This window comes from Xiphophorus couchianus, chromosome 9, assembly GCF_001444195.1.
Source record: "Xiphophorus couchianus chromosome 9, X_couchianus-1.0, whole genome shotgun sequence".
In the NCBI taxonomy this organism is placed as follows: Eukaryota; Metazoa; Chordata; class Actinopteri; order Cyprinodontiformes; family Poeciliidae; genus Xiphophorus; species Xiphophorus couchianus.
Genome location: NC_040236.1, coordinates 7,595,881 through 7,617,557, shown reverse-complemented (window position 1 = coordinate 7,617,557; position 21,677 = coordinate 7,595,881). Strand labels below are relative to the sequence as shown.

The 21,677-nt window shown below is 38.4% G+C and overlaps 1 protein-coding gene across 2 annotated transcripts in view; it reads right to left on the bottom strand.

Moving 5' to 3' along the window:
* kdm4b (lysine (K)-specific demethylase 4B) overlaps window positions 1–21,677 on the bottom strand; it is a 52,910-nt gene that overhangs the window by 8,946 nt on the left and 22,287 nt on the right. The window contains exons 7-18 of one of the 2 annotated variants that reach the window (XM_028027903.1): window positions 18,647–18,750; window positions 16,959–17,096; window positions 10,234–10,430; window positions 9,862–10,130; window positions 9,533–9,738; window positions 8,380–8,503; window positions 5,860–6,020; window positions 5,572–5,770; window positions 4,020–4,096; window positions 3,784–3,839; window positions 3,522–3,630; window positions 465–671 (exon numbers count right to left, since the gene is read on the bottom strand). In XM_028027903.1, the coding sequence (XP_027883704.1) occupies window positions 465–671; window positions 3,522–3,630; window positions 3,784–3,839; window positions 4,020–4,096; window positions 5,572–5,770; window positions 5,860–6,020; window positions 8,380–8,503; window positions 9,533–9,738; window positions 9,862–10,130; window positions 10,234–10,430; window positions 16,959–17,096; window positions 18,647–18,750 (1,847 nt within the window). The remainder of the gene's footprint in view (window positions 1–464; window positions 672–3,521; window positions 3,631–3,783; window positions 3,840–4,019; window positions 4,097–5,571; window positions 5,771–5,859; window positions 6,021–8,379; window positions 8,504–9,532; window positions 9,739–9,861; window positions 10,131–10,233; window positions 10,431–16,958; window positions 17,097–18,646; window positions 18,751–21,677) is intronic. The other variant, XM_028027904.1, reaches the window with a different exon arrangement.

Genomic DNA, 21,677 nt, shown 5'->3' with positions numbered 1-21,677 from the left:
CAGCATGGGGGCGGAGCCGGCGTCATGTCAATTCTGGGGTTATCTTTATTACAACTTTCTTATGCCTATTTCTCTGTTTATAATAACTATAAGGCGATTCAGTTATTTAACTTCCTGGACTAGCTACTTTCTTTGCTGGTCCATAAATGTTTTTAGCTTCTTCTAAAATATTTGCCATATTTAGCACAGTATATTGAATGAGTGTGACCAAGTCAGATTTTTAGTACAATGTGGCTGTATGTTTGTGGCACGATTTACTACAAAATAAAAATAAAAGCAAAAAAAAAGGCTAATAAAAGAAAAACATTGTATTCTCAGAGGGCCAGATTTGTACCATTATAGAACTGCAGTCAGAGGCCACACAAAATAATTCCAAGGGCCATAAATGGCCCCCTGATCACACTTTGAACATCCCTCATTTACACCAAGGTAGCAGAAAAAGTGAAAAATGCAAACACACTGACCTTATTCACCTTATTCACCATCTGGATGCCCTTTTTATGTTTGTGGCAGGTGACTGACACCACGTAGGGCCAGTCTGCAGGCTTCATCACCACTCCCGCAATCTGGGCGCATGTGACATGGAAAGAGGTGGCACAGTTCTCATGTGTGCACTGGATGCAGGCGCCGCGGTTCGGACTGGGGTTTGTTGTGTGGCAGAATACACATTTCTGTAAAGACAAAAAGCAAACACTGAAACTTCAGTTCATCTTTAAACATAAAGACATACTCTTTTCAATGCTGAAAACTCAAATTCTACCACCCATATTGACCAATTTTCCTCTTTCCTATCACTTTCTTTTAATACTCTCCATTTATACTTTATTTGCAGCTATTTTAATATTCTATATTTAAGACTAAACACTTGTTTGTAACTTTAAATCCTAACATATTAAAAAATATTTAATATGTTAGGTTATTAAGTTTTGTGTGATTGAAAAAACACTATTCCCCCTATCCAACATGATTCCTTCAAATCAGTCACAATGAAATAAGTATTTAGGATTAGAAGAAATGACTGGACATTCTGGCAAGGGACTACATAGCAGCAGGATGACCAGGAGACGAGGCAGTCACTTGAAACTCTCTTGCCAAACCTCCACTTCCGTGTGCACTGCGTACAAAATCTCTTGGACCAGAGTAATCTGCAGCACTACAATTACAAGCAAGTTAAATTATGAGCAAAGGACTGAAGGACTTTTGAATTAGTATCTCTGGTGACCTAAATAACATCAATTGAACTCATAAAACAAACTTTACTCAAAGAGAAGAGGCATTACATCATCTGTTTAGATATATGTTAATTAAATACCAACACTAAATTGGATCAGTTGAAAACATCTACAATCAGAAACATTCTGTCCTTTAAATTCTCTTTTCTGTCCCTGTTTTATATAGACCCTCCTTAAAAAAATAACTGAAAATTAAAATGACTGAGCAGCTGGAGAACACAACTAATCAATGAAAGAATACTTTTTTTTAATCATCATGTCAATATTTCATTTTTGTTCCTGTGCAGGTCAGTTTGCCTCCTATGATTGCTACCAGCTAGCAGTTTTGAAACATCATGAAGACGGTGCTATAAAAGCAAACAGCAAAACTCAGCAGCAACATTAATTGTGTTGCAGCTTGCTGCTGAATGTTCATATTAAGTCAGCAAATAAGACAGTTCACTATATATCTCTTTAAAAGTAAACTGCTGACTTTGGCTATTCAATATCTATATAAAAATACATTTAAAGTGTGCGTTTTGTTGACTATGTGATTTTTGTGTCTTAAGTTTTTTGTAAGTTATGTCTCGAGAAAAAAAATCCCCATGGGAAGCATGCCAACTACTTTGCCAACTGGACTACCAGGATCTGATAGTAACACTACTAACAACTTTGTCAAGATGTGATGTAATTGGTGTATATAAATTATAAACTATAAACCTATATAATTTTCCCCCCCATCATAGTTTTGTTGGGAAAGATAATCCACAATTACTGCAAAAAAGGCCCTTTGCTCCACTGAAATCTTATTATTTGGCAAAGGCATACATTTATTTACATATGACCTTCAGCAATCCCAAAGGGTTCCAGCGTCAAGACTTTATGTCACGCTTCAATGCTGGTTAAGACACAGAACTTTATTACAGTTTTCATCCTAACCATTTGGAACGGCTCTTTTTATAATGAAAATATATTCCTGCATCAGCTTGAAGGTGTTTCTGACATTTGTCATTGTCAGAATGAATAATAAATCAATATTTACATCAGTTTTGCCTTTATTAATATATATTTTCCATTTTCATCTTCAAAATCTCTACAGATCTGGAAACTTAATTAGTATTGTAAAAGTAAAGGTGAACATAAATATGATATAAACAGCTTATGCCAAATCTTGCATGATCTAAACTTGCCTGTTGATTTACCCAGTTTTTACCAACATGCCACTGCTAAATTGAAAGTCCTTTTAGGTTGAACTAATTAAAGGAATAATTAATATAACGATAAGTTGATGTTAATTTTTCTTTCATAGTTCTGGATTTTGCAGCTGAAACAAAATTATGATTTGTTGATTATGATTTACAACTTCTTAACTATAAATACACTACTGTAGAATGTGAGAAATGTCATCAAATATTGGCCAAAATCACATCTTTTTAGGATTTTTGCCATCCAACGATGGCCTATAAAATCCAACATAACAATGACAAATTTCCTGAGAGGCAAATGTTTAAGAGTAGAAGGGTGACACGGTGACAGGAGAACACAGCGCGATATAAACTGGTTCCATGGGTGCGTGCTCACATTTGATCAGACCAGTCATCCGAATCATTAGAGCGCACAGCTTCTTCTCAAAGCTTTTTAAGTAGAGACGGAAGAAACCTTCTCTGACAGCGCATCGATGCAAATGTCACCCAGCTTGTCTTTGATAGATTATTCAGAGAGAAGAGGAGGCTGAGAGGTGACATTATTTGTGCGTTTGTGATAATGTAGCAGCAAGCGCTCCGATCACTCGCCACAGAGCAGAGACTGCAAAAGAGGGACTGTAATAAAACAAAAGCAGTGAAAGGAAAGAACAAAATAAGTTGTGTTTAAAGATGCGGCAGCAATGGGGAAATTGCCTTCAACCCACGGGATCGATGCAGTTCATTTGGCGCAGTGAGAAATGACAGCTGATTATTCAGCCATTCCCCTCAGCATGTCTGTTTTACCCCACTTCTCAAAAAAAAAAACTGCAATCTATCAATCCACCAGGAAAGGAAGCAGGGCAACAGAGAAAGTGACAGACACACAGGCAATGAACAGGAAAGAAAGCAATCCGCTTCAGAGTAGGAAAAGACTGGAGGAGCGCAGGAGGCCCTGGAGACTTTATAAGCGTACAGGAAAATCATCATGGCGAGCATCAATACAGAAAAGTTTTTACTTTCCCCAGAGATGGCTGGTAATATAAAGAAAGCTGAACTCTGCCTGTTTAATAATAAACTATGGTATGAAACTTGTGCAGACCTCGTATTTGTCTCCATCTGCACTTACCAAACTCTTGCGGGTTTCTGGGACAGCACTGACATCCACCGGCTCCCTGTCGATAGCGTTGACAAAGCGAGCTTCTGGCACACCGATGGCACAGATGACGTGGGCCCATCTGAAGATCAAATCAGACAGGAAAGAAAATTTTAAACAAAAAAAACTGGATCTTCTAAGGACAAAATGTCAGATTCTTTTGCTATACCTCCATCTTTCTGATTAGTTTAACATTTTAAATATATAAACTTACAAAAGGTCTTCAAGCACTCACCTGTTGTCTGTTGTCCTCTTCAATGCTCCTCCACGCAGGTTGCAGAGGCAGCATTCCTAGAACAACAGATACAGTCTTTAAAATCAAAGGTTTGAGCTGAAAAGCCCTAATTCGTTTAAAACACCTCACACTTCTCTGGATATTTCTTGAACATGCATGATGACTTAACACATTAGTGAAGTAAATTAGCCATTATTCTCCATCTGTGTGTGAACATCAGCTAAGTGTTTACTCACCACTACCCAGGCCTCTGCTGTACACCTGGCGCAGGTCCAGGAATTCCTGACAGACTCTGGCTTCAAACCGTAACAACCTATAAGAGAGGAGATGATGATTATTTTAACCAGTTCCCTTAAGACATATCTTGAATGTTGTATCCGTGGGTGTGTACAACACAGAGTAGTCTAAAGGCCACCTTTCCTTCTATTCTCTGCTATTACACATTTGAACACCAAACCTCCTTGCTAAGCAATCGTTTTTCTTGTTAATAAATAGCCCAATTTTCTCACTCCAATCCCCAATTTGAGGTTACCAGCAAACAGACCAGCAGATTTATACAACACCAGGACATGTTTAAATGATTTTTAGTTGAATGTTCAGCCCAGAACACTGAGGAACAAAAAGTATGGGAATGCACAACTGGCATTTTTGACGGGAGCTCTTTCTGCTTCATGTCTTCCTATCAATAGCAGCGCTGTTTCAGCAGCTCTTCCCAGGATGACTAACGAACTGGCCTTGAAGGTGTGTTCCAGGTTTAGGGATAATAAGAACCCAGGAGGGTTAATGTGTGTTGTGGACTTTGTGTAAATGTGTTAGTGATGTGATTTATGAGTTTGTTAGTTTGGGTTGGTACAAAACACAGTCCATCAGGATTTCAAGAAACTCACATTATTCATTTGAAACCTATTTTTTTCCATACTAGAAGGAGATTTTTTAAAATATGTATGACTACACAATGAGTATTAATTTTTAATTAGCACATTTACAGTTACGGTGACAGAATGTAATACAAAGAGGTAGCAAACAACCTTTCCTTCTCCTTGGACAGAAAGCTTTATTGCAATATTATTTTAATTAACCACAATCAGTACAAAAATACCTATTTTTTAACAGTCCCAAAGCTAATAGTTTCAGGAAGTTAAATACAAAATTATTTTACAGAATTATATTACAAATATATTTTTTAATCAAAACTTAAATTATGAAAAATAAATATGACTGCTTATAAAATGCATTTATCATACTGACTGACATGAGGTATTGATAACTCAATTTAACATGATATTTTTATGATTCCAGCATGTAAATCCAAGTACTTTTCTACATACAGTACAGACCAAAAGTTTGGACATCACTTTCTCATTGAATTCAATGAGAAGGTGTGTCCAAACTTTTGGTCTGTACTGTAGGTCACACAACTTCAGTGCATTCTGAACATGCAGTCACCTGCATAATGTTTACTTAAACAGCTTGAGTTTCTGTCTTCAACCCAAACCTTTTTCAAATTACACTTTCTTGTGACTGGTTATGAAAAATATAACAGAAATGTTTTGATTGTAATAATCAATAATAATTTAATAACTAGTTTTATCTAACTAAACATAACTCAGTTTGAATGTTTATATGATTTATTAAGGCACAAAAATTAAGGATCTGAAAAATGTAAACAGTATTTCATTCAAATCCTAAATCATATTAGCTTGTTAGGGTGAAAGAAGCTCCTTTCATGGTATTCTAACATACTTATAATTGCCTATTATACTGTTTATTAATTAGCTTAGTACTTACTGGCATGAACTTGCATGGCGCAACATTTACACTTGATCAAAAGACTGGTTCCATCTTCCCCGATGTGGTAATTTGTGGGTGGTGGTTCTGTGTTGACTGCTCCTACACTGAAGCACATCTCTGGGACCAGTGGTCGAGTTGAAATACCATGTCGAGGTAGGGAGGTTTCAGGGCTCAAACTGATAACATCTCTGTTTGGCTTGAATGGAGGGGAAATGAGATATTAAATTTCTGAGTAATCACGTGTGTCCTACAAAAAGGTGTGTATGCAGCAGTGCGTGTTTCTACCTTCACGTAAGAACAGAAAAGTGAACAGACAGCACAGTATGGTTCAAGTCCAGCCACGGCAGCATTGAAAGACTTCTCAGCCAAAAAGTTCGGGGAGTGATTCCGCCATAAATGTTCCTGTTTCTTCATGCTGCTATCCATTGGCATTTGAGAGGACAGCTCTGTGGACAAAGACACAAAAAAGCATGAGTAAAAACCCATATTATTCATTAAATCACTGTTTTGTCATCTGATGCGTTAAGCTTCTTCCCAACTAACTTCCCACTCTGAGAGGTAAACACTCAACTAGCTCTCCATCCAACTCCTCTTCCTTTCATAAATTAATGTGACTGAGTAAACAGTTAACTAGGATTCACAGACCACACTCAATAGCAGTCGTTCACTCTCTATTTTGCAGCTTGTACTTGACTCTGAGCCAGGTACTACTTAATGACTCATATGAAGCCCCAATGTGTTGTTTTACTAATTTTAGGCTTAAGGCAACCTTTAAAAACCTTCCATAGATTTACGAACCAGGCACCAAGGCAATTTTACTGCCATTGTAAAACTTAGGATTAAAGGTGACTTAAATAATTGAAGGCCCACAACTATGCCAAGACTTTATATGGTACTTTAATTAGTAATGCTTTGCAAGGGTCAGAACAGCTTAATTCAGCAGCCTAGAATATTCAGATAAAAAAAACAAAACTAAATCAATTTAATCAAACCTGACTTTCCCCAACTCTGAAACTGAAGGATTCTAAGTGGAGGCTTCGAGAGATAGAATGGCTTCCCTACTCTAGACAAATCAGATCTTCTGGAAAATTATTTGATAGTTTCTTGGACAGCCGGCAGGCTGCGTAAAGTCTTTTTTCCCTCTGAGTGGATAGCTAGTTTCTCACTGACCACGTTTTTTTGCTTTTGATGTCGAGCTTTGAGCATCATCTGATAAGGGTTGTCTGATCTGGAGCCACAGCGTTGGGAGCTCAGGGGTTGAATCCTTCTCACAAGGCAAAGTTTTCAGCCTAATGATGGCCCCGGGTCTTCTTCTATTGTAGGGTTTGTTGTCCATTTTGATCTTTACTTGACTTCCTGCCTGAAGATTACAATTGGACTTTCCTCCTTCCTCATGCTGTTTTCTGGAGTTTTCCACCATACAGAATTGCTTCATTGGTTAGTTATGTTGCCAGACTGTCTTGGGTAAATAATGATGTCAGCTTCCCCATCATGTGTGCACAAAGAAAGTGCATAATCTTATACCTTTCACACACTTAGACCATCTGTGGACACCTCCCCTTACTAAGGCCAGCTCCTTATCTGTTTTGACTGCCTCCATATATTTAAATATATGCCCGTATATTTAAATAAATACCCTTTTAAAGCAAGAATAATTTTTACCATTTGAAATTACATTCATAAAACTATGTTAGTATCTGCTTTTTGTCTTTTTCTCCAAAGTGTTTATACTTTATATTTTTTTATCATATTATGCATGGAAACAAAAGGATGGTCTCGCCTATTTTTGACAGTCCCAACTGTGCAAAGACCCATTTTTTAAAACTACTTATAAAGCATTTTTAAAGGATATCTGGAGGGAAGTCTTGAAAAGAAACAGCAATAAGCTCGAAGGCAACACTGTAGTCAGTCCTTATATAATTGGTGATGAACACAAACAGCACAAGCATCAATAATTTGCCACTCTGGGTCAGAATCAATATCGCGGCGTAGCCCTTGAGCTACTGATCCACTTTGTTTTATTGGGCTTGGACAGAAGTCAGGCAGATCTTTTCACAAGATTTCCCCTTAAACTGTTGTCTATTTTCCCAAGACTGCTCCTCCTCCTCATTCTTTCCCAACATCCAGCCCTCTGAAGGACAGACTGAGTGTAGTCCCCGGCCACACAAGTTAAAGTGACTTTGAAAGCAGGTAATTGGAAGTCATGATCCCTGGATCAATAAGTGTCAGTCAGAAAATGAAAAGGAAAAAAAATGGGGGAGAGCAGGAAAAAGAAGCCTTGCCATCTTGATTTCATTTATTCCAACAGGGAACTTTAGTCCAGCTTGTTTTTCTTTCCTCAGATCAATAAAACAAATAAAAATGGTGTTGTCTTCACTTTGAGCACTTTGATGGAGATAATTACTACAGGGATGAATAACAGGAGGGATGGAAAAATTATGTTTGTTTTAGGTCATAAGTAATTTTTCCAAATCTGAATGTTATTTTATTGCAGCTTTTTTATAAGATCCCTTTAAGACCAAATTTTAAATGGCAATTTATAGGTAGCATAAATTTATAACAAGTCTGCTTCTTTTTAACCGTTTCTTTAACTGTTTGTATGACCTGAAAAAAGTATTCACTTAGCCTTTTGTAGCTGTAGTTAAGATTTATGTGAAGTTCATCGTATTTTCACCCTGTTCAAATTTAGATTAAAATGCAATGCTCCATCCTCATCTCTAAACCATCTGTTTACGTAAATAGTCCCTTATTTCATCTGTGCAATCTTCCGACAGCACAGAAGAAAGAAAGAAAAAAATCACACACCTCTCTCAGTGGTCGGGTCTTGTTTGACGATGGACAGAGGCGAGCGCATGGGTGGTTTACTAAGAGGATGGCGCCGACTTTTCTTCACCTCCTTTGGCATTTTCATCTTAGTGAAGGTCAGCTGCTAAAGTAATAATAATAACACATTCTTTAAGTTTTCAGTATTGTTGAATTTAACAACACAGTTGCCCTGGGTCATTTGCTGCACGTCTTTCCTCTCGCTATTCCATTTCCTGCCAAGTCACTGCTAAATAAAGGCCACTGGTGTATAAAAAATATTTTTTTTAAAATCTACTTATTCAAAGGTTGTTCCAGGATTCCTTTCTTGTAATAAATTTCTTTGTTAGCGAGTAAGCCTACAATTATTTTGATACTACTAGTATTTGTCCTCAACCATGTCAGATGAAAAATACAGTCCAAAGCAGGATATGTACAGGTGTTCGGATTGCCTTTTGTCAGAAATAAACAAATTAAACTACCATCTAAAGCATTCCAGACCAAACAAGAATGGTAAGAATGGTTGGTGATGATGACCTTCAGGAGACTGAAGACCTTACTCTTTTTAATTAGTAATGAGCAATCCACGGTTTGGATTAACATTGAAGTTGCAGTAGTGGAATAAGGCAAACCAGATGGTCATATAATAGTATGTTTATAGCAAGCTGTTTGATAACTTGTTTCATCTGTCCTTGATATCCAGCCTCAGCCTAGCATGAATCACTATACCTCCAGCTTAGCCAGCCAGCTACGGTTAAAAAACTATATACAAGTTAAAGAAAATTGCAGCATGAATTTTCATATCAGGTGAAGTTATTCAGTCGAGCAGTGCCTCTTGTTTTGTATTTTAAGTCGAAGTTAAAAAGGGAAAAAAAAAGGTTTCTAAACTGTATTCACTAGAACAAGTTTTTTACTGTAAACAGGACCAAATTTTTTTATCAAGTATCACAATAGTTTGTCCTTGTTTCTGTAAGTGGTTATTTTCCATTAAAAAGACTTGAAAACAAACCAAGAAATTGCATTTCATAGGGAACACACTGAACAATGACTTTTGTGTATCATTTCATCTTAATTAAGTCGTAATTACTGCCTTTAAGATAATGCAAAATCAATATGTGTATTTAGACATTACAGTTTTATGCATGACTGTTTTTACCTGAGCAGTGTTTATTTCCATGCTCATGTCTTCGTTCTTAACCGACGTTATATCCACGTTCCTATTGGCAGATTTAGCAAACTGCTCAAATGCTTCTTCAAATCCAGATATAGGCCCTTGAATGTTTGACATCCTCTTCTGCTTTTTCAGCTTCTTCTTCTCAATGTCCTCCATGAAGTTTGGTGGCTTGATATCAAGTTCTTGCTCTAACAAAGACAATTAAGAAAGGTGCATGGTTAAGGTAATGTTGGGGATTTAAAACCACTGTTGGTTTTAATGAAATCATTTTTATTATAATTCTAGTTTGGAATATAATAGTCTCATCTAACCTTCTGCTAATGGGGTGTGCAATGCTTTCACAGGACTGTCTGCTGCCTTTGCAGCGGCCTCGGCAGCCTTCTGTTCCTCACGTTCCATGGCCTCCAATGCCAACATGGCTTCCCTGGCTAAACGCTCTTCCCTTTCCTGTTTGCGCTGAGCCTCGCGCTCCTCCACCTGACGCTGATACTCAGCTGCATTCAGCTCAATTCCCTCTTCCGCCAGCACCTTCACCTCCTCAAGCTTAAGGCGCCGAACCTGCTTCATCTTGTGCATTGCTCTGATGTGCAGAGAACACAGGTAATTATAAATATTGGGTAATAATAAGCAGATCTTTGTATAGAAAGTCTCATAAAAGATACATTTTGGTCATTTGGTCTTACTTCTGCAGCAGGTTTTGCCGGTAGGTGATCCTGTGCTGCCTCCAGCTCTCCAGTTCAGGACTGGACAACTCTGTAGCCTTCAGATGATCCAGCACTGTGATGTCTTTGCCTTGTTTCCATAGCTCGTAGCGACTCGGTTGCAGGCAGCGAACAAACACATCCATTGAGATTTTCACCATGTCCTTCCGGCAGGAACACTGCAGGGAAAAAACAAAAACAAGACAAAAATGAAAACAAATGCACAGAGAGAACTTTGTTAGAGCAGACAAATGCTGCAGGTAAAAAATGATGCAAACTCTCTGTAATAAATGTTTAAAAAGCTCCTAACCTGTGAATAAATGCCACTCTGGTGTTTTCAGTCAAACTACAGATGTTTGACTGAAATCCCAGAGCAGCAAGATAATAAATGTGTTGGGGCACAAATTATGCAGAACTCTTCTTTTCTCTCTTTCCATCAGATTAATTATGGTGCAATTGATGCATCTTGCCTTGAGCCTAGAAAGGCAATATCCAAGCTTTAATCACGCAGAATTAACAGATTTATAGTCAGAATGATTTCTGAGAGCAATTTATCGTTTTAAAGGTCAAAAAGACACTGCATATGGGATTTAAAATATCAGGATGGTAAATCAGTAAACATGCAGTGCCTTGTAAAAGTATTCACACCTCTTGAACTTTCACATTTTGTCACATTCCAACCACCAACTTCAATCTTTTTTATTTATCAGAATTGGAAGAGAGCATCTGGACATAAATTTTCAGTCCAGGTATCCAGATAGTCCCAATTTATTGATTTCAAAATAGATTGGGACTCTGCCAAAAATCAAGTCTTTTTCACCTTCTAACAAGTTATCTTCTAGGACTCCCATGTATTTTGCTAAAATTGTGTCCAGAAAAACATGCCAGTATCATCTGACCAGAGATGAGGCAGAATCTCATCTCTGGTCCTTCACATATTTGCGGTGTCCCTTGAATAACTTTGGTAAACTGGCCTTGTTCAAGCTTTTGTCTTGCCACTCTTCCATTAAGGCCAGTTCTGGAATGACTAATGCTTGTCCCGTCAACAGACTCTCCCACCTGCGCTGTAAATCTCCACAGCTGCTTCAAAGTTACAATGAGTTTCTTCTGATTAATGCTCTCCTTGCCCCACATGTCAGTTGGCCATGTCCTGGTAGGTTTGTACTTGTGCCGTCCTCTTATATTCATTTTGAGAAGATAGAACAACATGTTGAAAACTAGAAATGTTGCTTTAAAATTTCACCCCGTCTTCTCTGATACTTTCTCTTTCACTTGTCTGGCATTTTTTTTGGTGTTCATGATGTTGTTTGGATTATTTTTAAAACATTTATTACCTTGAGATGGACTCCCATTTGCAAATTTCAAACTTGTAAAAGCAATTGATTGCACTGTAACTTAACTAGGGGTACCAGACTTATGGGGGTTGAATACCAATGCATGAGAGTTTTTGAAAACCTTGTATCCTTTTCTGTTACCCTTCCAATTATGCACCACTACTTAATTATATTGAGAATTGAGAGTGCAACATGACACAATGTAAAAAGGTTTATGAGATTGTGACATCACAATGAAATAAGGTATCCCAAGCAAAAAAAAAAAAAAAAAAAAAAAAAATGTAACCTCCGAGAATAAAATATAGGTTAATAAAATACACATAATTTTTGTTGTATTGATATGTATACAAGGATGTCTTGTATGTATGTATATTATTTGTGAAAGTCCACTTAGTAAAAATATATCTGGGTCACAACTTTTACCGGAACTTATAAAAAGGAACGGAGGACACTCGACAAGGAGGAGAAAGGGGTGGGGCAACACGCTGGAAGAGACGCCGAGCGACGGTCCGAGGAGCTGGCAAGATTAGCCCGGAGAGAACTGACTGCTGGACTAAAAGCGTGGCCAGAGCAATTCACAAAGGGGTCAAAAGTCTTCTGGAGGCAAGGTAGAGCCACACGTAGCGTTGACCGGACCCGAGGCGCTCGCGATCCAGGCCTGACGAAGGGAACCGCCCGGGTACACAAACGCCGACCCGGTGAGACCCTTCCAATTTTATTTTTCTTTCTTTCTTTCTTGTATTTTTGGTGCACGAAGACGGATTAATATTTTTGGGCCCCAGCGTTGGTTTTTTTTTTGCGCAAACGGAACTTTATTTTTTTTGGATTGCCTAATTATGGACTTTTTTGATGGACTATTATTATTGATGAACTATTTCTTTTTCTTTTGATTTATAGGCTGGGTTATGGTCTTAGATTTGACTGTTTCATGGTGTACTTGTAAAAAATTAAAGAATGACGGGTAAAATACTATGATTTCAGGAAAACAATTGATGATTAAATGTAGCGGGCAGCTAGTAGCCGCTTCAATGCGCTGAGGTGTCCCCTCTTTCTTTTCATTAATGAAATCGTTTTTCTAGCATTGTTTGATGGTCATGCTTATTATCAAATTCGTATAAAAAGAAGTAAAAGGACTCACTTGAGCGTGTACATTTCCCGTTTATTCGAGGATTTTGTTACAAGATATGAATATGTTTGTAAGGCACTGTACTTCAATGGAAAGAAAAAGTGTGACAGACGCATCTGTTCACACTTCAAAATGTCTCCACATCCGTCAATGACAACACTGAACTCTGTGAATCATTCTGCTGAGTGAAGTAGGCAGCAGCTCTGTAATGTAGCAAAAGCACAGAAATTACAAAACAAAACCGCAGAAAAAAAAGAAGAAAAGTCCAGAAAGACGTGAAATAAAAACAGCAGTTATTCAACAAACAAAAATGAGGGTAGGATAGATGGAGGGAGGGGGTGAAATGTTTTCTTTTTTGCTTTGCTTGCTGTATTACATTCTGGCCCCCCATCAGTCTTTGAGCTGTACTCAGAGCCTTATGTTCAATTATGGGAAAACACAACAGCTCAAACAGCCACAGCAAAACAATATCCAGCCAACATCTCATCTTGGCACCACTTGACAGGCGGAAACATTAAAATATGGTATTGGGTGGAGAGCGCAGGATTGGAAAGGGGCGGGGGGTGCTGTGAGGGATTAGTGCATCTGACTGTAGCCATCATGAAAAATTCAAAGAAGTGTACCAAAATGTGCTACTTGTCTTTGTGTACAGCAAGTTGTTATTTTTATAAAACGGTTTAAAGTTAACAGCCAGTGCCAGTATTTTCAAAGCCCAAGAAAAATACATTTCATTGTCTAATAAGTACTAAACACATTTCAAGATGCCCAAGACTTGAGATTACAAACGTGCCGAGGCAGACAGTCAATAAACCACTTGACTCCTAATGGAGCTTAATTGTTTACTCAAAAGTAAACAGGAAGCCTGAGGCCTTTTAATGGACCCTTGAACTCAATGATACGCAATAAACTCTGATTTGTCTGTTGTGACCCACTGAGACCACAAAACTAAGATTATCTAATTCGGTATTATATAAAGGAGGACCTCATACTAATAAACTGAAAAAGTATTCACAGGTTTTGATTTTTTTTCCATATGTGATACTACAGTCACAAACATATATCTATTTCACTGGGTATTATGACCAACACAAAGTGGAGCAGTGAAATAGTAGAAAGTTGTAAATGCTTTTACAAATATAAAAAGTGACATTCATTTTCAAGCTGTCTTGCTTTACTCCAATAGTTCTACATTTTACAATCTTTAAAGATCCCACCACTCCAACAGTAAAATACATGAGCACAACAACAGAATACATTTTCACAAAATACTAGCAACAGTATATGGATATATTTATTGATATGGGCTGTCAGTTTGCATCATTTATGATGATCCTGTATACATACAAAATGCCGATTTAATTCAAAAATCAAGTTTTCTCTCTCAAGTAGGAGTAGTGCATTGGTCAAGGCAGACAGAGTGGCAGTGACGTCTGTAAAAGATTAATTTTGGAAGTTGAGAACTACTGTATTTTGTATGATACCACTGATCCTTTTTAATCAATGGCTTTATAGCACAATCTCTCATTTCCCATGTATGCCTCTCTGAGCACCTCTGAGGTTCCCAGCATGGCAGAAGTCCATGCAGTGTAAATCTGATTAAAACATCTCTGGTCTGCTGGCGAAGTGGACAGCCAAGTAGAGAAGCATACAGTGTAAATCTGTACGTTTTTCAATGTCAGCTCCATGGATGTTCATCAGTCTGGTGGAAATCCACCACTAGTTCCTTGGTTTTCCTCAAGGAACTATAGTTCTGCTCACACTAGTCCACCAGTCAACCTTGCCTGAGATGAGGCTGACTATGTCAGTCATCTGAGAATTTTTGCAGATGGCAGAATGGGGAGTTGATGGAAGTCTGCAGTGCAGAGGGTGAAGAGGAACCAGGCCACTACAATTCCCTGTGGGACCCCATATGAATGCCATATCTTTTATCTTGTAAAATCCTTTCAAAGCCAATGTGTCATTTTTATTCCTCTTCACTACTATCAAGTAAGTTCTGTTGGTTTATCAAAAAAAAAAATTCTAATAAAAAAACACAAAATAATAGTTTGTGGTTGTAAAGTGACAAAAATGTTCAAGTAGAAAACTTCCAAGTTATATGAATGTTTTTGCCAACATATCTCAAGAAAAACTGAAAGACAGAAAAAAAAAATTCTTGTCAGACCAAGATAACTTCGCAACTAAACTCGCTAATAAACCGAGGTTCACTCTCCAAAGAAAAAAGGCCAGCAATTTCTTCTGGAGAATGATTTCAGCTCCTCTCTCAGACAGGAAAGAAAAATAATTACCATGACTTCTTTGAGGAGCGGCAGCAAACAGTGACCGAGCACCAAATGAACAGAAAAGAGGCTTTCACTAAAAATCCAGCCAACTCAGAAGACAAAGTGTTTATACTCGGCAGCATGCGACAGACGACCACCATAATCTTAAGGATTATTTTAACCAGCTGCGCTGCTGTCAACCAATCTCACTAATGAACTTCCACAGTTTATAAAACCTACAGTTATTACTTTTGTAAAGCTATTTGTCTTTATTTCTTATGCAACCTATACACATAAGGAACATTTTAAAATTTTGAATAAGATGTTTTAAACTATGGTGAAACCACAAAAGCTATTTTTATGCCATTTATACCTGTACATTCATGTTGATCGGACAAGCAGTGAAATAACTGTCAAATTTCCCCCCCAAAAATAAATAAATAAATAAATACAATAGTTGGTGGCTAATGTGCAGATTGGAAGGTTGAGAGGACAGTTAATTAAAACTGCACTGTCTCCTAAAGAACAGAGGTACATGCAAACGCAGCATGCGAAAACTGCTGACAGCATTCCCGCTTTGACCGCAGGTGTGTGTGTGTCTTCTCTCAGTAAGTCAAGCAGATGGATCAGCAGTTGAGGAGGTTGTATTTAATAAGAGTGGGACATGAAGCACAGTCTGGCTCCCCATTTTTCCCTTCTCTGTGGTTTGCTGGCAGACCCAAAACTGTGACAAATTTCATACCGCGACCCATCGCTCACTGTCCTGTTCACTGCTGACAGAATAGGGCTCAGTCTGAAAAAAATAAAATAAAAGGGTGAGGGGCCAAGACAGCCAAAACAAGTTGTTGGATGACTGGCTGAATCAAAGAGAAAACGGTGGAGGCATTCAGAGAAAGGGCGAAAGAGAGGCTCAGTTTTTACTACTCAGTAATGTGGGCGAACTGAACACAGTTCTGTACATCTAACAATCTAACACTTATTTAAAGTTCAAGTTTATTTATATAGCACATTTAAAACAACTGAGTGCTGTGCATGTCTTTCCTGCTGTAGTCAAAGCCATTTACTCATAATATTCTATGTTGTCAACAAGAACCTTAATGAGAATATTGATACCAACTTTTTTTAGGATGGAAATACACTGAACTTTCTGGGAGACTTTTGCGCAGGCTGCATTTCAACATTTCTCTGGCTCCATGTGCTGCACTGTAAATTTGTAAGCCTAGTTTAGCAGAGCAGAAAAGACCCCTCTTCTTGATCAAACTGACAAAGTGAGCTGGAGATGCTCCCCTGAGCACTGGAGCCTGGGCTACTGGTTCTTAAATTACAAGCGGTCACATGGGTAAAGTAGGAAGGCTGGAAATGAGAAGGAGTAGGAAGGGAGGGAGATGTACTTCTGCAAACTGGCACCTCATAAATCTGACATGCAGCCAAGTAGAGAGAAAGACAGAGAGGAAAAACACACACACACACATCCAAAGAGAAAAGAGAGGGAGGAGTGAACAGCAAAATGAAATGTATAGAAAAGAGATGAGTGCAGAGGGACTTTATTCCACAGGACATTGTAGTTGGACTCCCTTTCACAAACCTACCCATGCCCTGTCAATTTCATGCTCAACAGCCCACAGGCAAAGAGGCAGTTTGCGTCAGCGCAAGGATTCAAGTGTACAGTCGGTGTCAAGAACAGATGGTATGCAGCAGAGAACTAGACTCCACTTTTATATATCGATGTAATCCATGTCTCTATCCTTTAAGAAGAAAGAAAACTGCTGAATCACATCAAAATCAATTTTATTTCAAATCTTCATTCGCCTAGAGAAGTGTTTTGATTAAGACATGAGCATTCAAAGGGTCAACCTATTCCTTAAACATGTCAACCTTAATTTCAATTACATGACTGTTATCAAAACTCTGAAAATACAAAGTCTCCCATGAACAAAGACACTTTGAACATAACTTCAAAGAGTAAATATCTGGTCTGTCTCATCTTACCAGTGCGGCGTTCTTTCCATAGTCGACCCAACGTAGAGTTGCAAAGTTTGTGGACTCAGCACAGTTGAAGCCGTGGTTGAAGCCAGCATGGTAGCCATATGGAAATGTAATCATAAACTCCCCTTCATTCTGAGTTATCTGTTGAGGTACAAAATACAAACAAGAAACGAAATGCAGTTCAAATGTAGAAGTCAAATAAATTCTTGGAAAGGACATCTATGCAAATTAGTAGTGATCAGACCTTTACCATCCAACTGTTTAAGCTATTTGTTACAACCGTTGAAACAAAATAACTGATAGCTAAAACATTTTTTTACAAAGTGTTCCCAGTTCCTTGTAGAAGAGGTACTTTTGAACCAAATGATGGACCATTACAATTTCTCCATTGAAACATATTCTCCTACGCTTTATTTGATATGTACGAAATTATAAAAATGCACTCAGGTAAAGAGTTTTCTGCGGATATAAAAAAGAAAAAGTGGAATATTTAAATTTTATGCATTTAAAAGGTGTGGAAAGAATGGGTTTTGAGCAGTTGATCTATCATTCGCTGGGTCAATCAGTAGAAAATTGGGCTATTGTCGTCACTGGCTAGTGATTACTATCTAATCCATAATTTATAACAGTTAAAATTTAAGGTTAAAATTTTTTAGATAACCAAAAAGTGTAAAACATTTGATTATTACCTATCAATCTCAGTGAAAAACAGTCAAAGTTTTAGAGACAATTAAGGAGTTTGGCTCCTGAAAAATGTTTCTTCCTCCAGTCGAACTTAGCTGCATCTCCCAGAGTTTAACATCTTCCTACAAGCTCCGTGTTATTCTGACATTGCTTAAGAATATGCGAACATCTTAATTTTTTTTTTTTTTTTGCATATTGCCCTGAAACCTACGCCCTGCATGTGCAACTGCGAATCCCGTCGTCTTTGAGAAACTTGCCTGCCTGCAATCAAGAGACACATCAAGCCAGACGGATATACAGGCATGGGTAGGGAAGCTGAAAGCGAGACATTAACTTCCTCAGCTAACAGTAATGGTTCACATATCAAACCAACAAATCCCTCTTCACTCCGGCAAGAAGAGAGGAGAGTTTTATTTTTACACATGAATTGGGAAAAGTTCACCGGCAGGTGTGCAGAATGCAACATGTTCACTGTGATAATGACGTCCTCAGGGGGGAGTGCTGGGAGAAGTTAAGTGGAGGGGGTCTTATGCTGGCTGTGGGGAACTTTGGATGTCTGCCCTGTGCCCCCCCTTCAGTTTCTCATTAATTTTTGCACTGTGGAGGTTTGTGCTGCAACAGAAAGGTGAAAAGATGGCAATTCATTTTTTGTGACAGGGACCGATGACGATCTTTACTCATGGCTGCGTCAACGCTGAGTCATTTGAAACAAGCCCAACCTCCTCTGTAATTTATGGATGACCCAGGAAAGGGTGAGAAAAGATAACTTTACTGACACTCTCTTAATTTTGATATTTCAAACTTAATTAATTCTCTTGTGCCAACCACTAGAGCCAGGCCAAAAATGAATTAATGACCATCAATAGAGGCTGCCAATCAATACGTCTTTAAGTGCCTGTCTTTTGACGCAACTTACTGGCTGAATTAAGCCACAAATGCTTCTAGATAAACAAATTGATCATGCTGATCAATAAAATGTCAGCTTATGTCGTGTATGCGCCACTCACCCTGTCAAAAGGAATGCCATATTTCTTCAGGATGGATGGAGATAACAGTGTCATCTTGTGACGGAGGAAGGCGTCGCAGCCTTGGGAGCTGCCAGGGAAGAAACCTGAAAGGATTGACAGAGAGCATGTGGCACTTCAGGAAGGTGAAGGAAGCAATGTTCAGATCTGCTACTAACATGCAACCTGGCTGGGTCAGATTAGGTTGATGGCCATGAGCAGTAAAACTGATGTTCAGGCATCTACCAGTGTGTGACAGACCTGGGCCTGACTGGGTTTTGTGGTGTCCCTAAACATCCTCAGCTATTTTCTTTTAACTAACAGTGGAAAATTGGCTTTAAATGATGACAATGATCCTGAAAACACATCAATACTGGCTTTGGAATGGATGCAGCAGGCTAAGGATATATTTTTCATGTCCCTGTCAAGAAGCCAACTAATTTTAAATGAACTCTGCCAATTTTAGCCAAAGCGAGGGGTAAAAGTTCCCACCAAAAGCTTATTGATGGCAACTAAAAGTGTGCAATTTCTCTATAACCTGCTAAGGCACATTTATCTACAGATTAATATAAGTGAAAGTATATATTTGAGAAAATCTGCAACAAATCAAAGTAGGGCTGCACGATAATAGTATTATTTGCATCGGTCCAAAAAGTGAAACTAGGCTGATATTAACAACTGATGTTCCCGTTTGTTGCCATGTTTCTGGGTGAGTTTGTTCATATGTTCTTTGTTTGGTCATGTCACAGTGACGCACAGGATTGTGAAGTGCTGAACTGAAGCAGAGAAGCAATGTCAGTGGTGTGGTCACTTTTTCAAGTTGTTGAAAGTGTGGGGAAATATGTACAATACTGGTAAACATCCGTTATCAGTCATTACAATGATAATAGCGGAAATCAGCCCATGTAATTGAAGCTGTGTCTTTCACATTACTCCAACATGGAAACTGCTTGAATAAATGATTAAAAGCCCAGAGTTCATATAACATCTATGGTAATGAACAGCCAAAACATTAAGGCTATTGATAGTCCAGCAGAAAATAGAGGATGCTGGATTCTTCAGTTGATGTCTACAATATCACTATTAGGTCCCTGATTTTTCTTAATCGTAGTCGGCCTTAACCAGAACAACAGACAAAACATCTTAAGTAAATCAGGCATGATGTTTGTGTTAAAAGAAAAAAGTCTGATTATCATCTAGAAAATTCACATAGATTTCCAAACAACACTTAGATAATCCAAATGTATTTTGACACCCACAATTAAAGAGCTTTCAGCATGTGAAAAATAGCAGCGTTTATCACATTACTGTTATAATCCCATAACCTGGAAAGGGAAATCCAGTTTCCCCCTGTGACACAGAAACAAATGAATTTGCTGCCTTGAGTGCGTTATAATCGCATTACCAAAGACCATGTAAATGCATCGGTTTTGAGGATTCAAGTTGGATTTCAGGAGAAATCTGATGGACTGCAGGACTAAACTAAAACCTGGTTCTGTCACCTCAATACTGTGATGCTAGTCAAGCCAAACAAAGAGGAAAATCTTTGCCTGGAGATCTGTGGTGTAAAATTGATGCAGGCTAACAATTTTACAGGAGAACATTAAAGGTGACCTATTATGCTTCCTGGAATACGTTAGGATAGGTCTATGTGTTATACCAAAAATGGTCTTACCTTTTTAGCACAAAATTATTCTTAGATAAAGAGATGTTAATCTGGTCAGTTCTGCCCATTTTTTTTTTTTTGTGGGCTCTAGTGTCCCTTATGTGATAGTAGGCTGACAGGAAACAGGGAAGGAGAGGGGGGAAGACATGCGGCAAATGTCGTCGGGTCCGGGAGTCGAACCCGCGATGGCCGCGCCGAGGACCCAAGGCCTCCAAACACGGGTTGCGCCAACCACTACGCCATGCCCAGTTCTGCCCATTTTGAATCCCTTTCAGATTGAGCTATTTGGATTTAAAGTCTCGTCTTCAAATCCAAATAAGATGCTGATGGCCACGCCCTCCAACTTAGCTTTTACAATCGCACATGAAATTGTTGTAGATATGCAATTATATAACTGTCCACCTTTGAAAAGCAGAATTAGAGCCTTCTTCTGCTTTATTCCTGCATTTCTGCAGGAGTAAAACCAGCCAAACGAGCTAGAGCTCTGCTGGCAACCTAGCAGCCCCAATCAATCAATTGTGACTTAAATGGAACGTTTTTAAAACGGCTCATTTCCGGACACTAAAAAACATTAACTTATTGCCAAGAAATGACTGTTGTTTTTTTTTAAGTGCTAGGGCTGTTCTTAGAAGCAGCTGAGACCAAACTTGAAGCACATAAACCTGCAAAATGTGAATTGTGCATAATAAGTTCTCTTTATAGAAAGAGGACATGTTGTTTTAGCAATGTCCTGGCTACTCTATATTTTATGCAAAAATAATTAATGCTAAATAATATAACTTTTTTTTCTATTGCTGTACTAAAACTGCTGATCCTAAGTCCCGAAGGTCCTAACTAAAAACCCTTGCAGTGGCAGTATTTTCTAGGACCTGTTAAACTATGTGATGTGCAAATGTACAAAAAAAAAAAAAACGTACTAATCTTTTAATAAGCAAACCAGAAATTGTTTAGCTCTCCTCAACTTCTGATGTTGCCTGGTTTTTGGAAGATAAATCCATTTCCTTAATGGCACATACTATCTTGAGATCATAATCCAACTGACATTTTGGAGGTTTAAAACCGGCGCTCGCCCTCTAAAACAAAGGCTCGTTTATGCTCTTAGACGGCCTCAGACGGTCTGTGCATAATCGGAAGAAAGAACTTTTTCCCCCGTTGACAACACTCCCATTCTTTATAGTCTATACTCGCCTTTACTTCAGAGGAGGGGCTCCATCTAAGCCTCCCACCAGTTAAACTTTAAAGTGACTGACAGTATAATCGGCGCCCATTTCATCCTTCATTTTCACCACATTGTTTCAGCCTCTGTTCCTCCCTACAAAGCAAAAGTGGGAGAGAGGGACTCCACGCTCTTGCTGCCCTCGTGCTTGT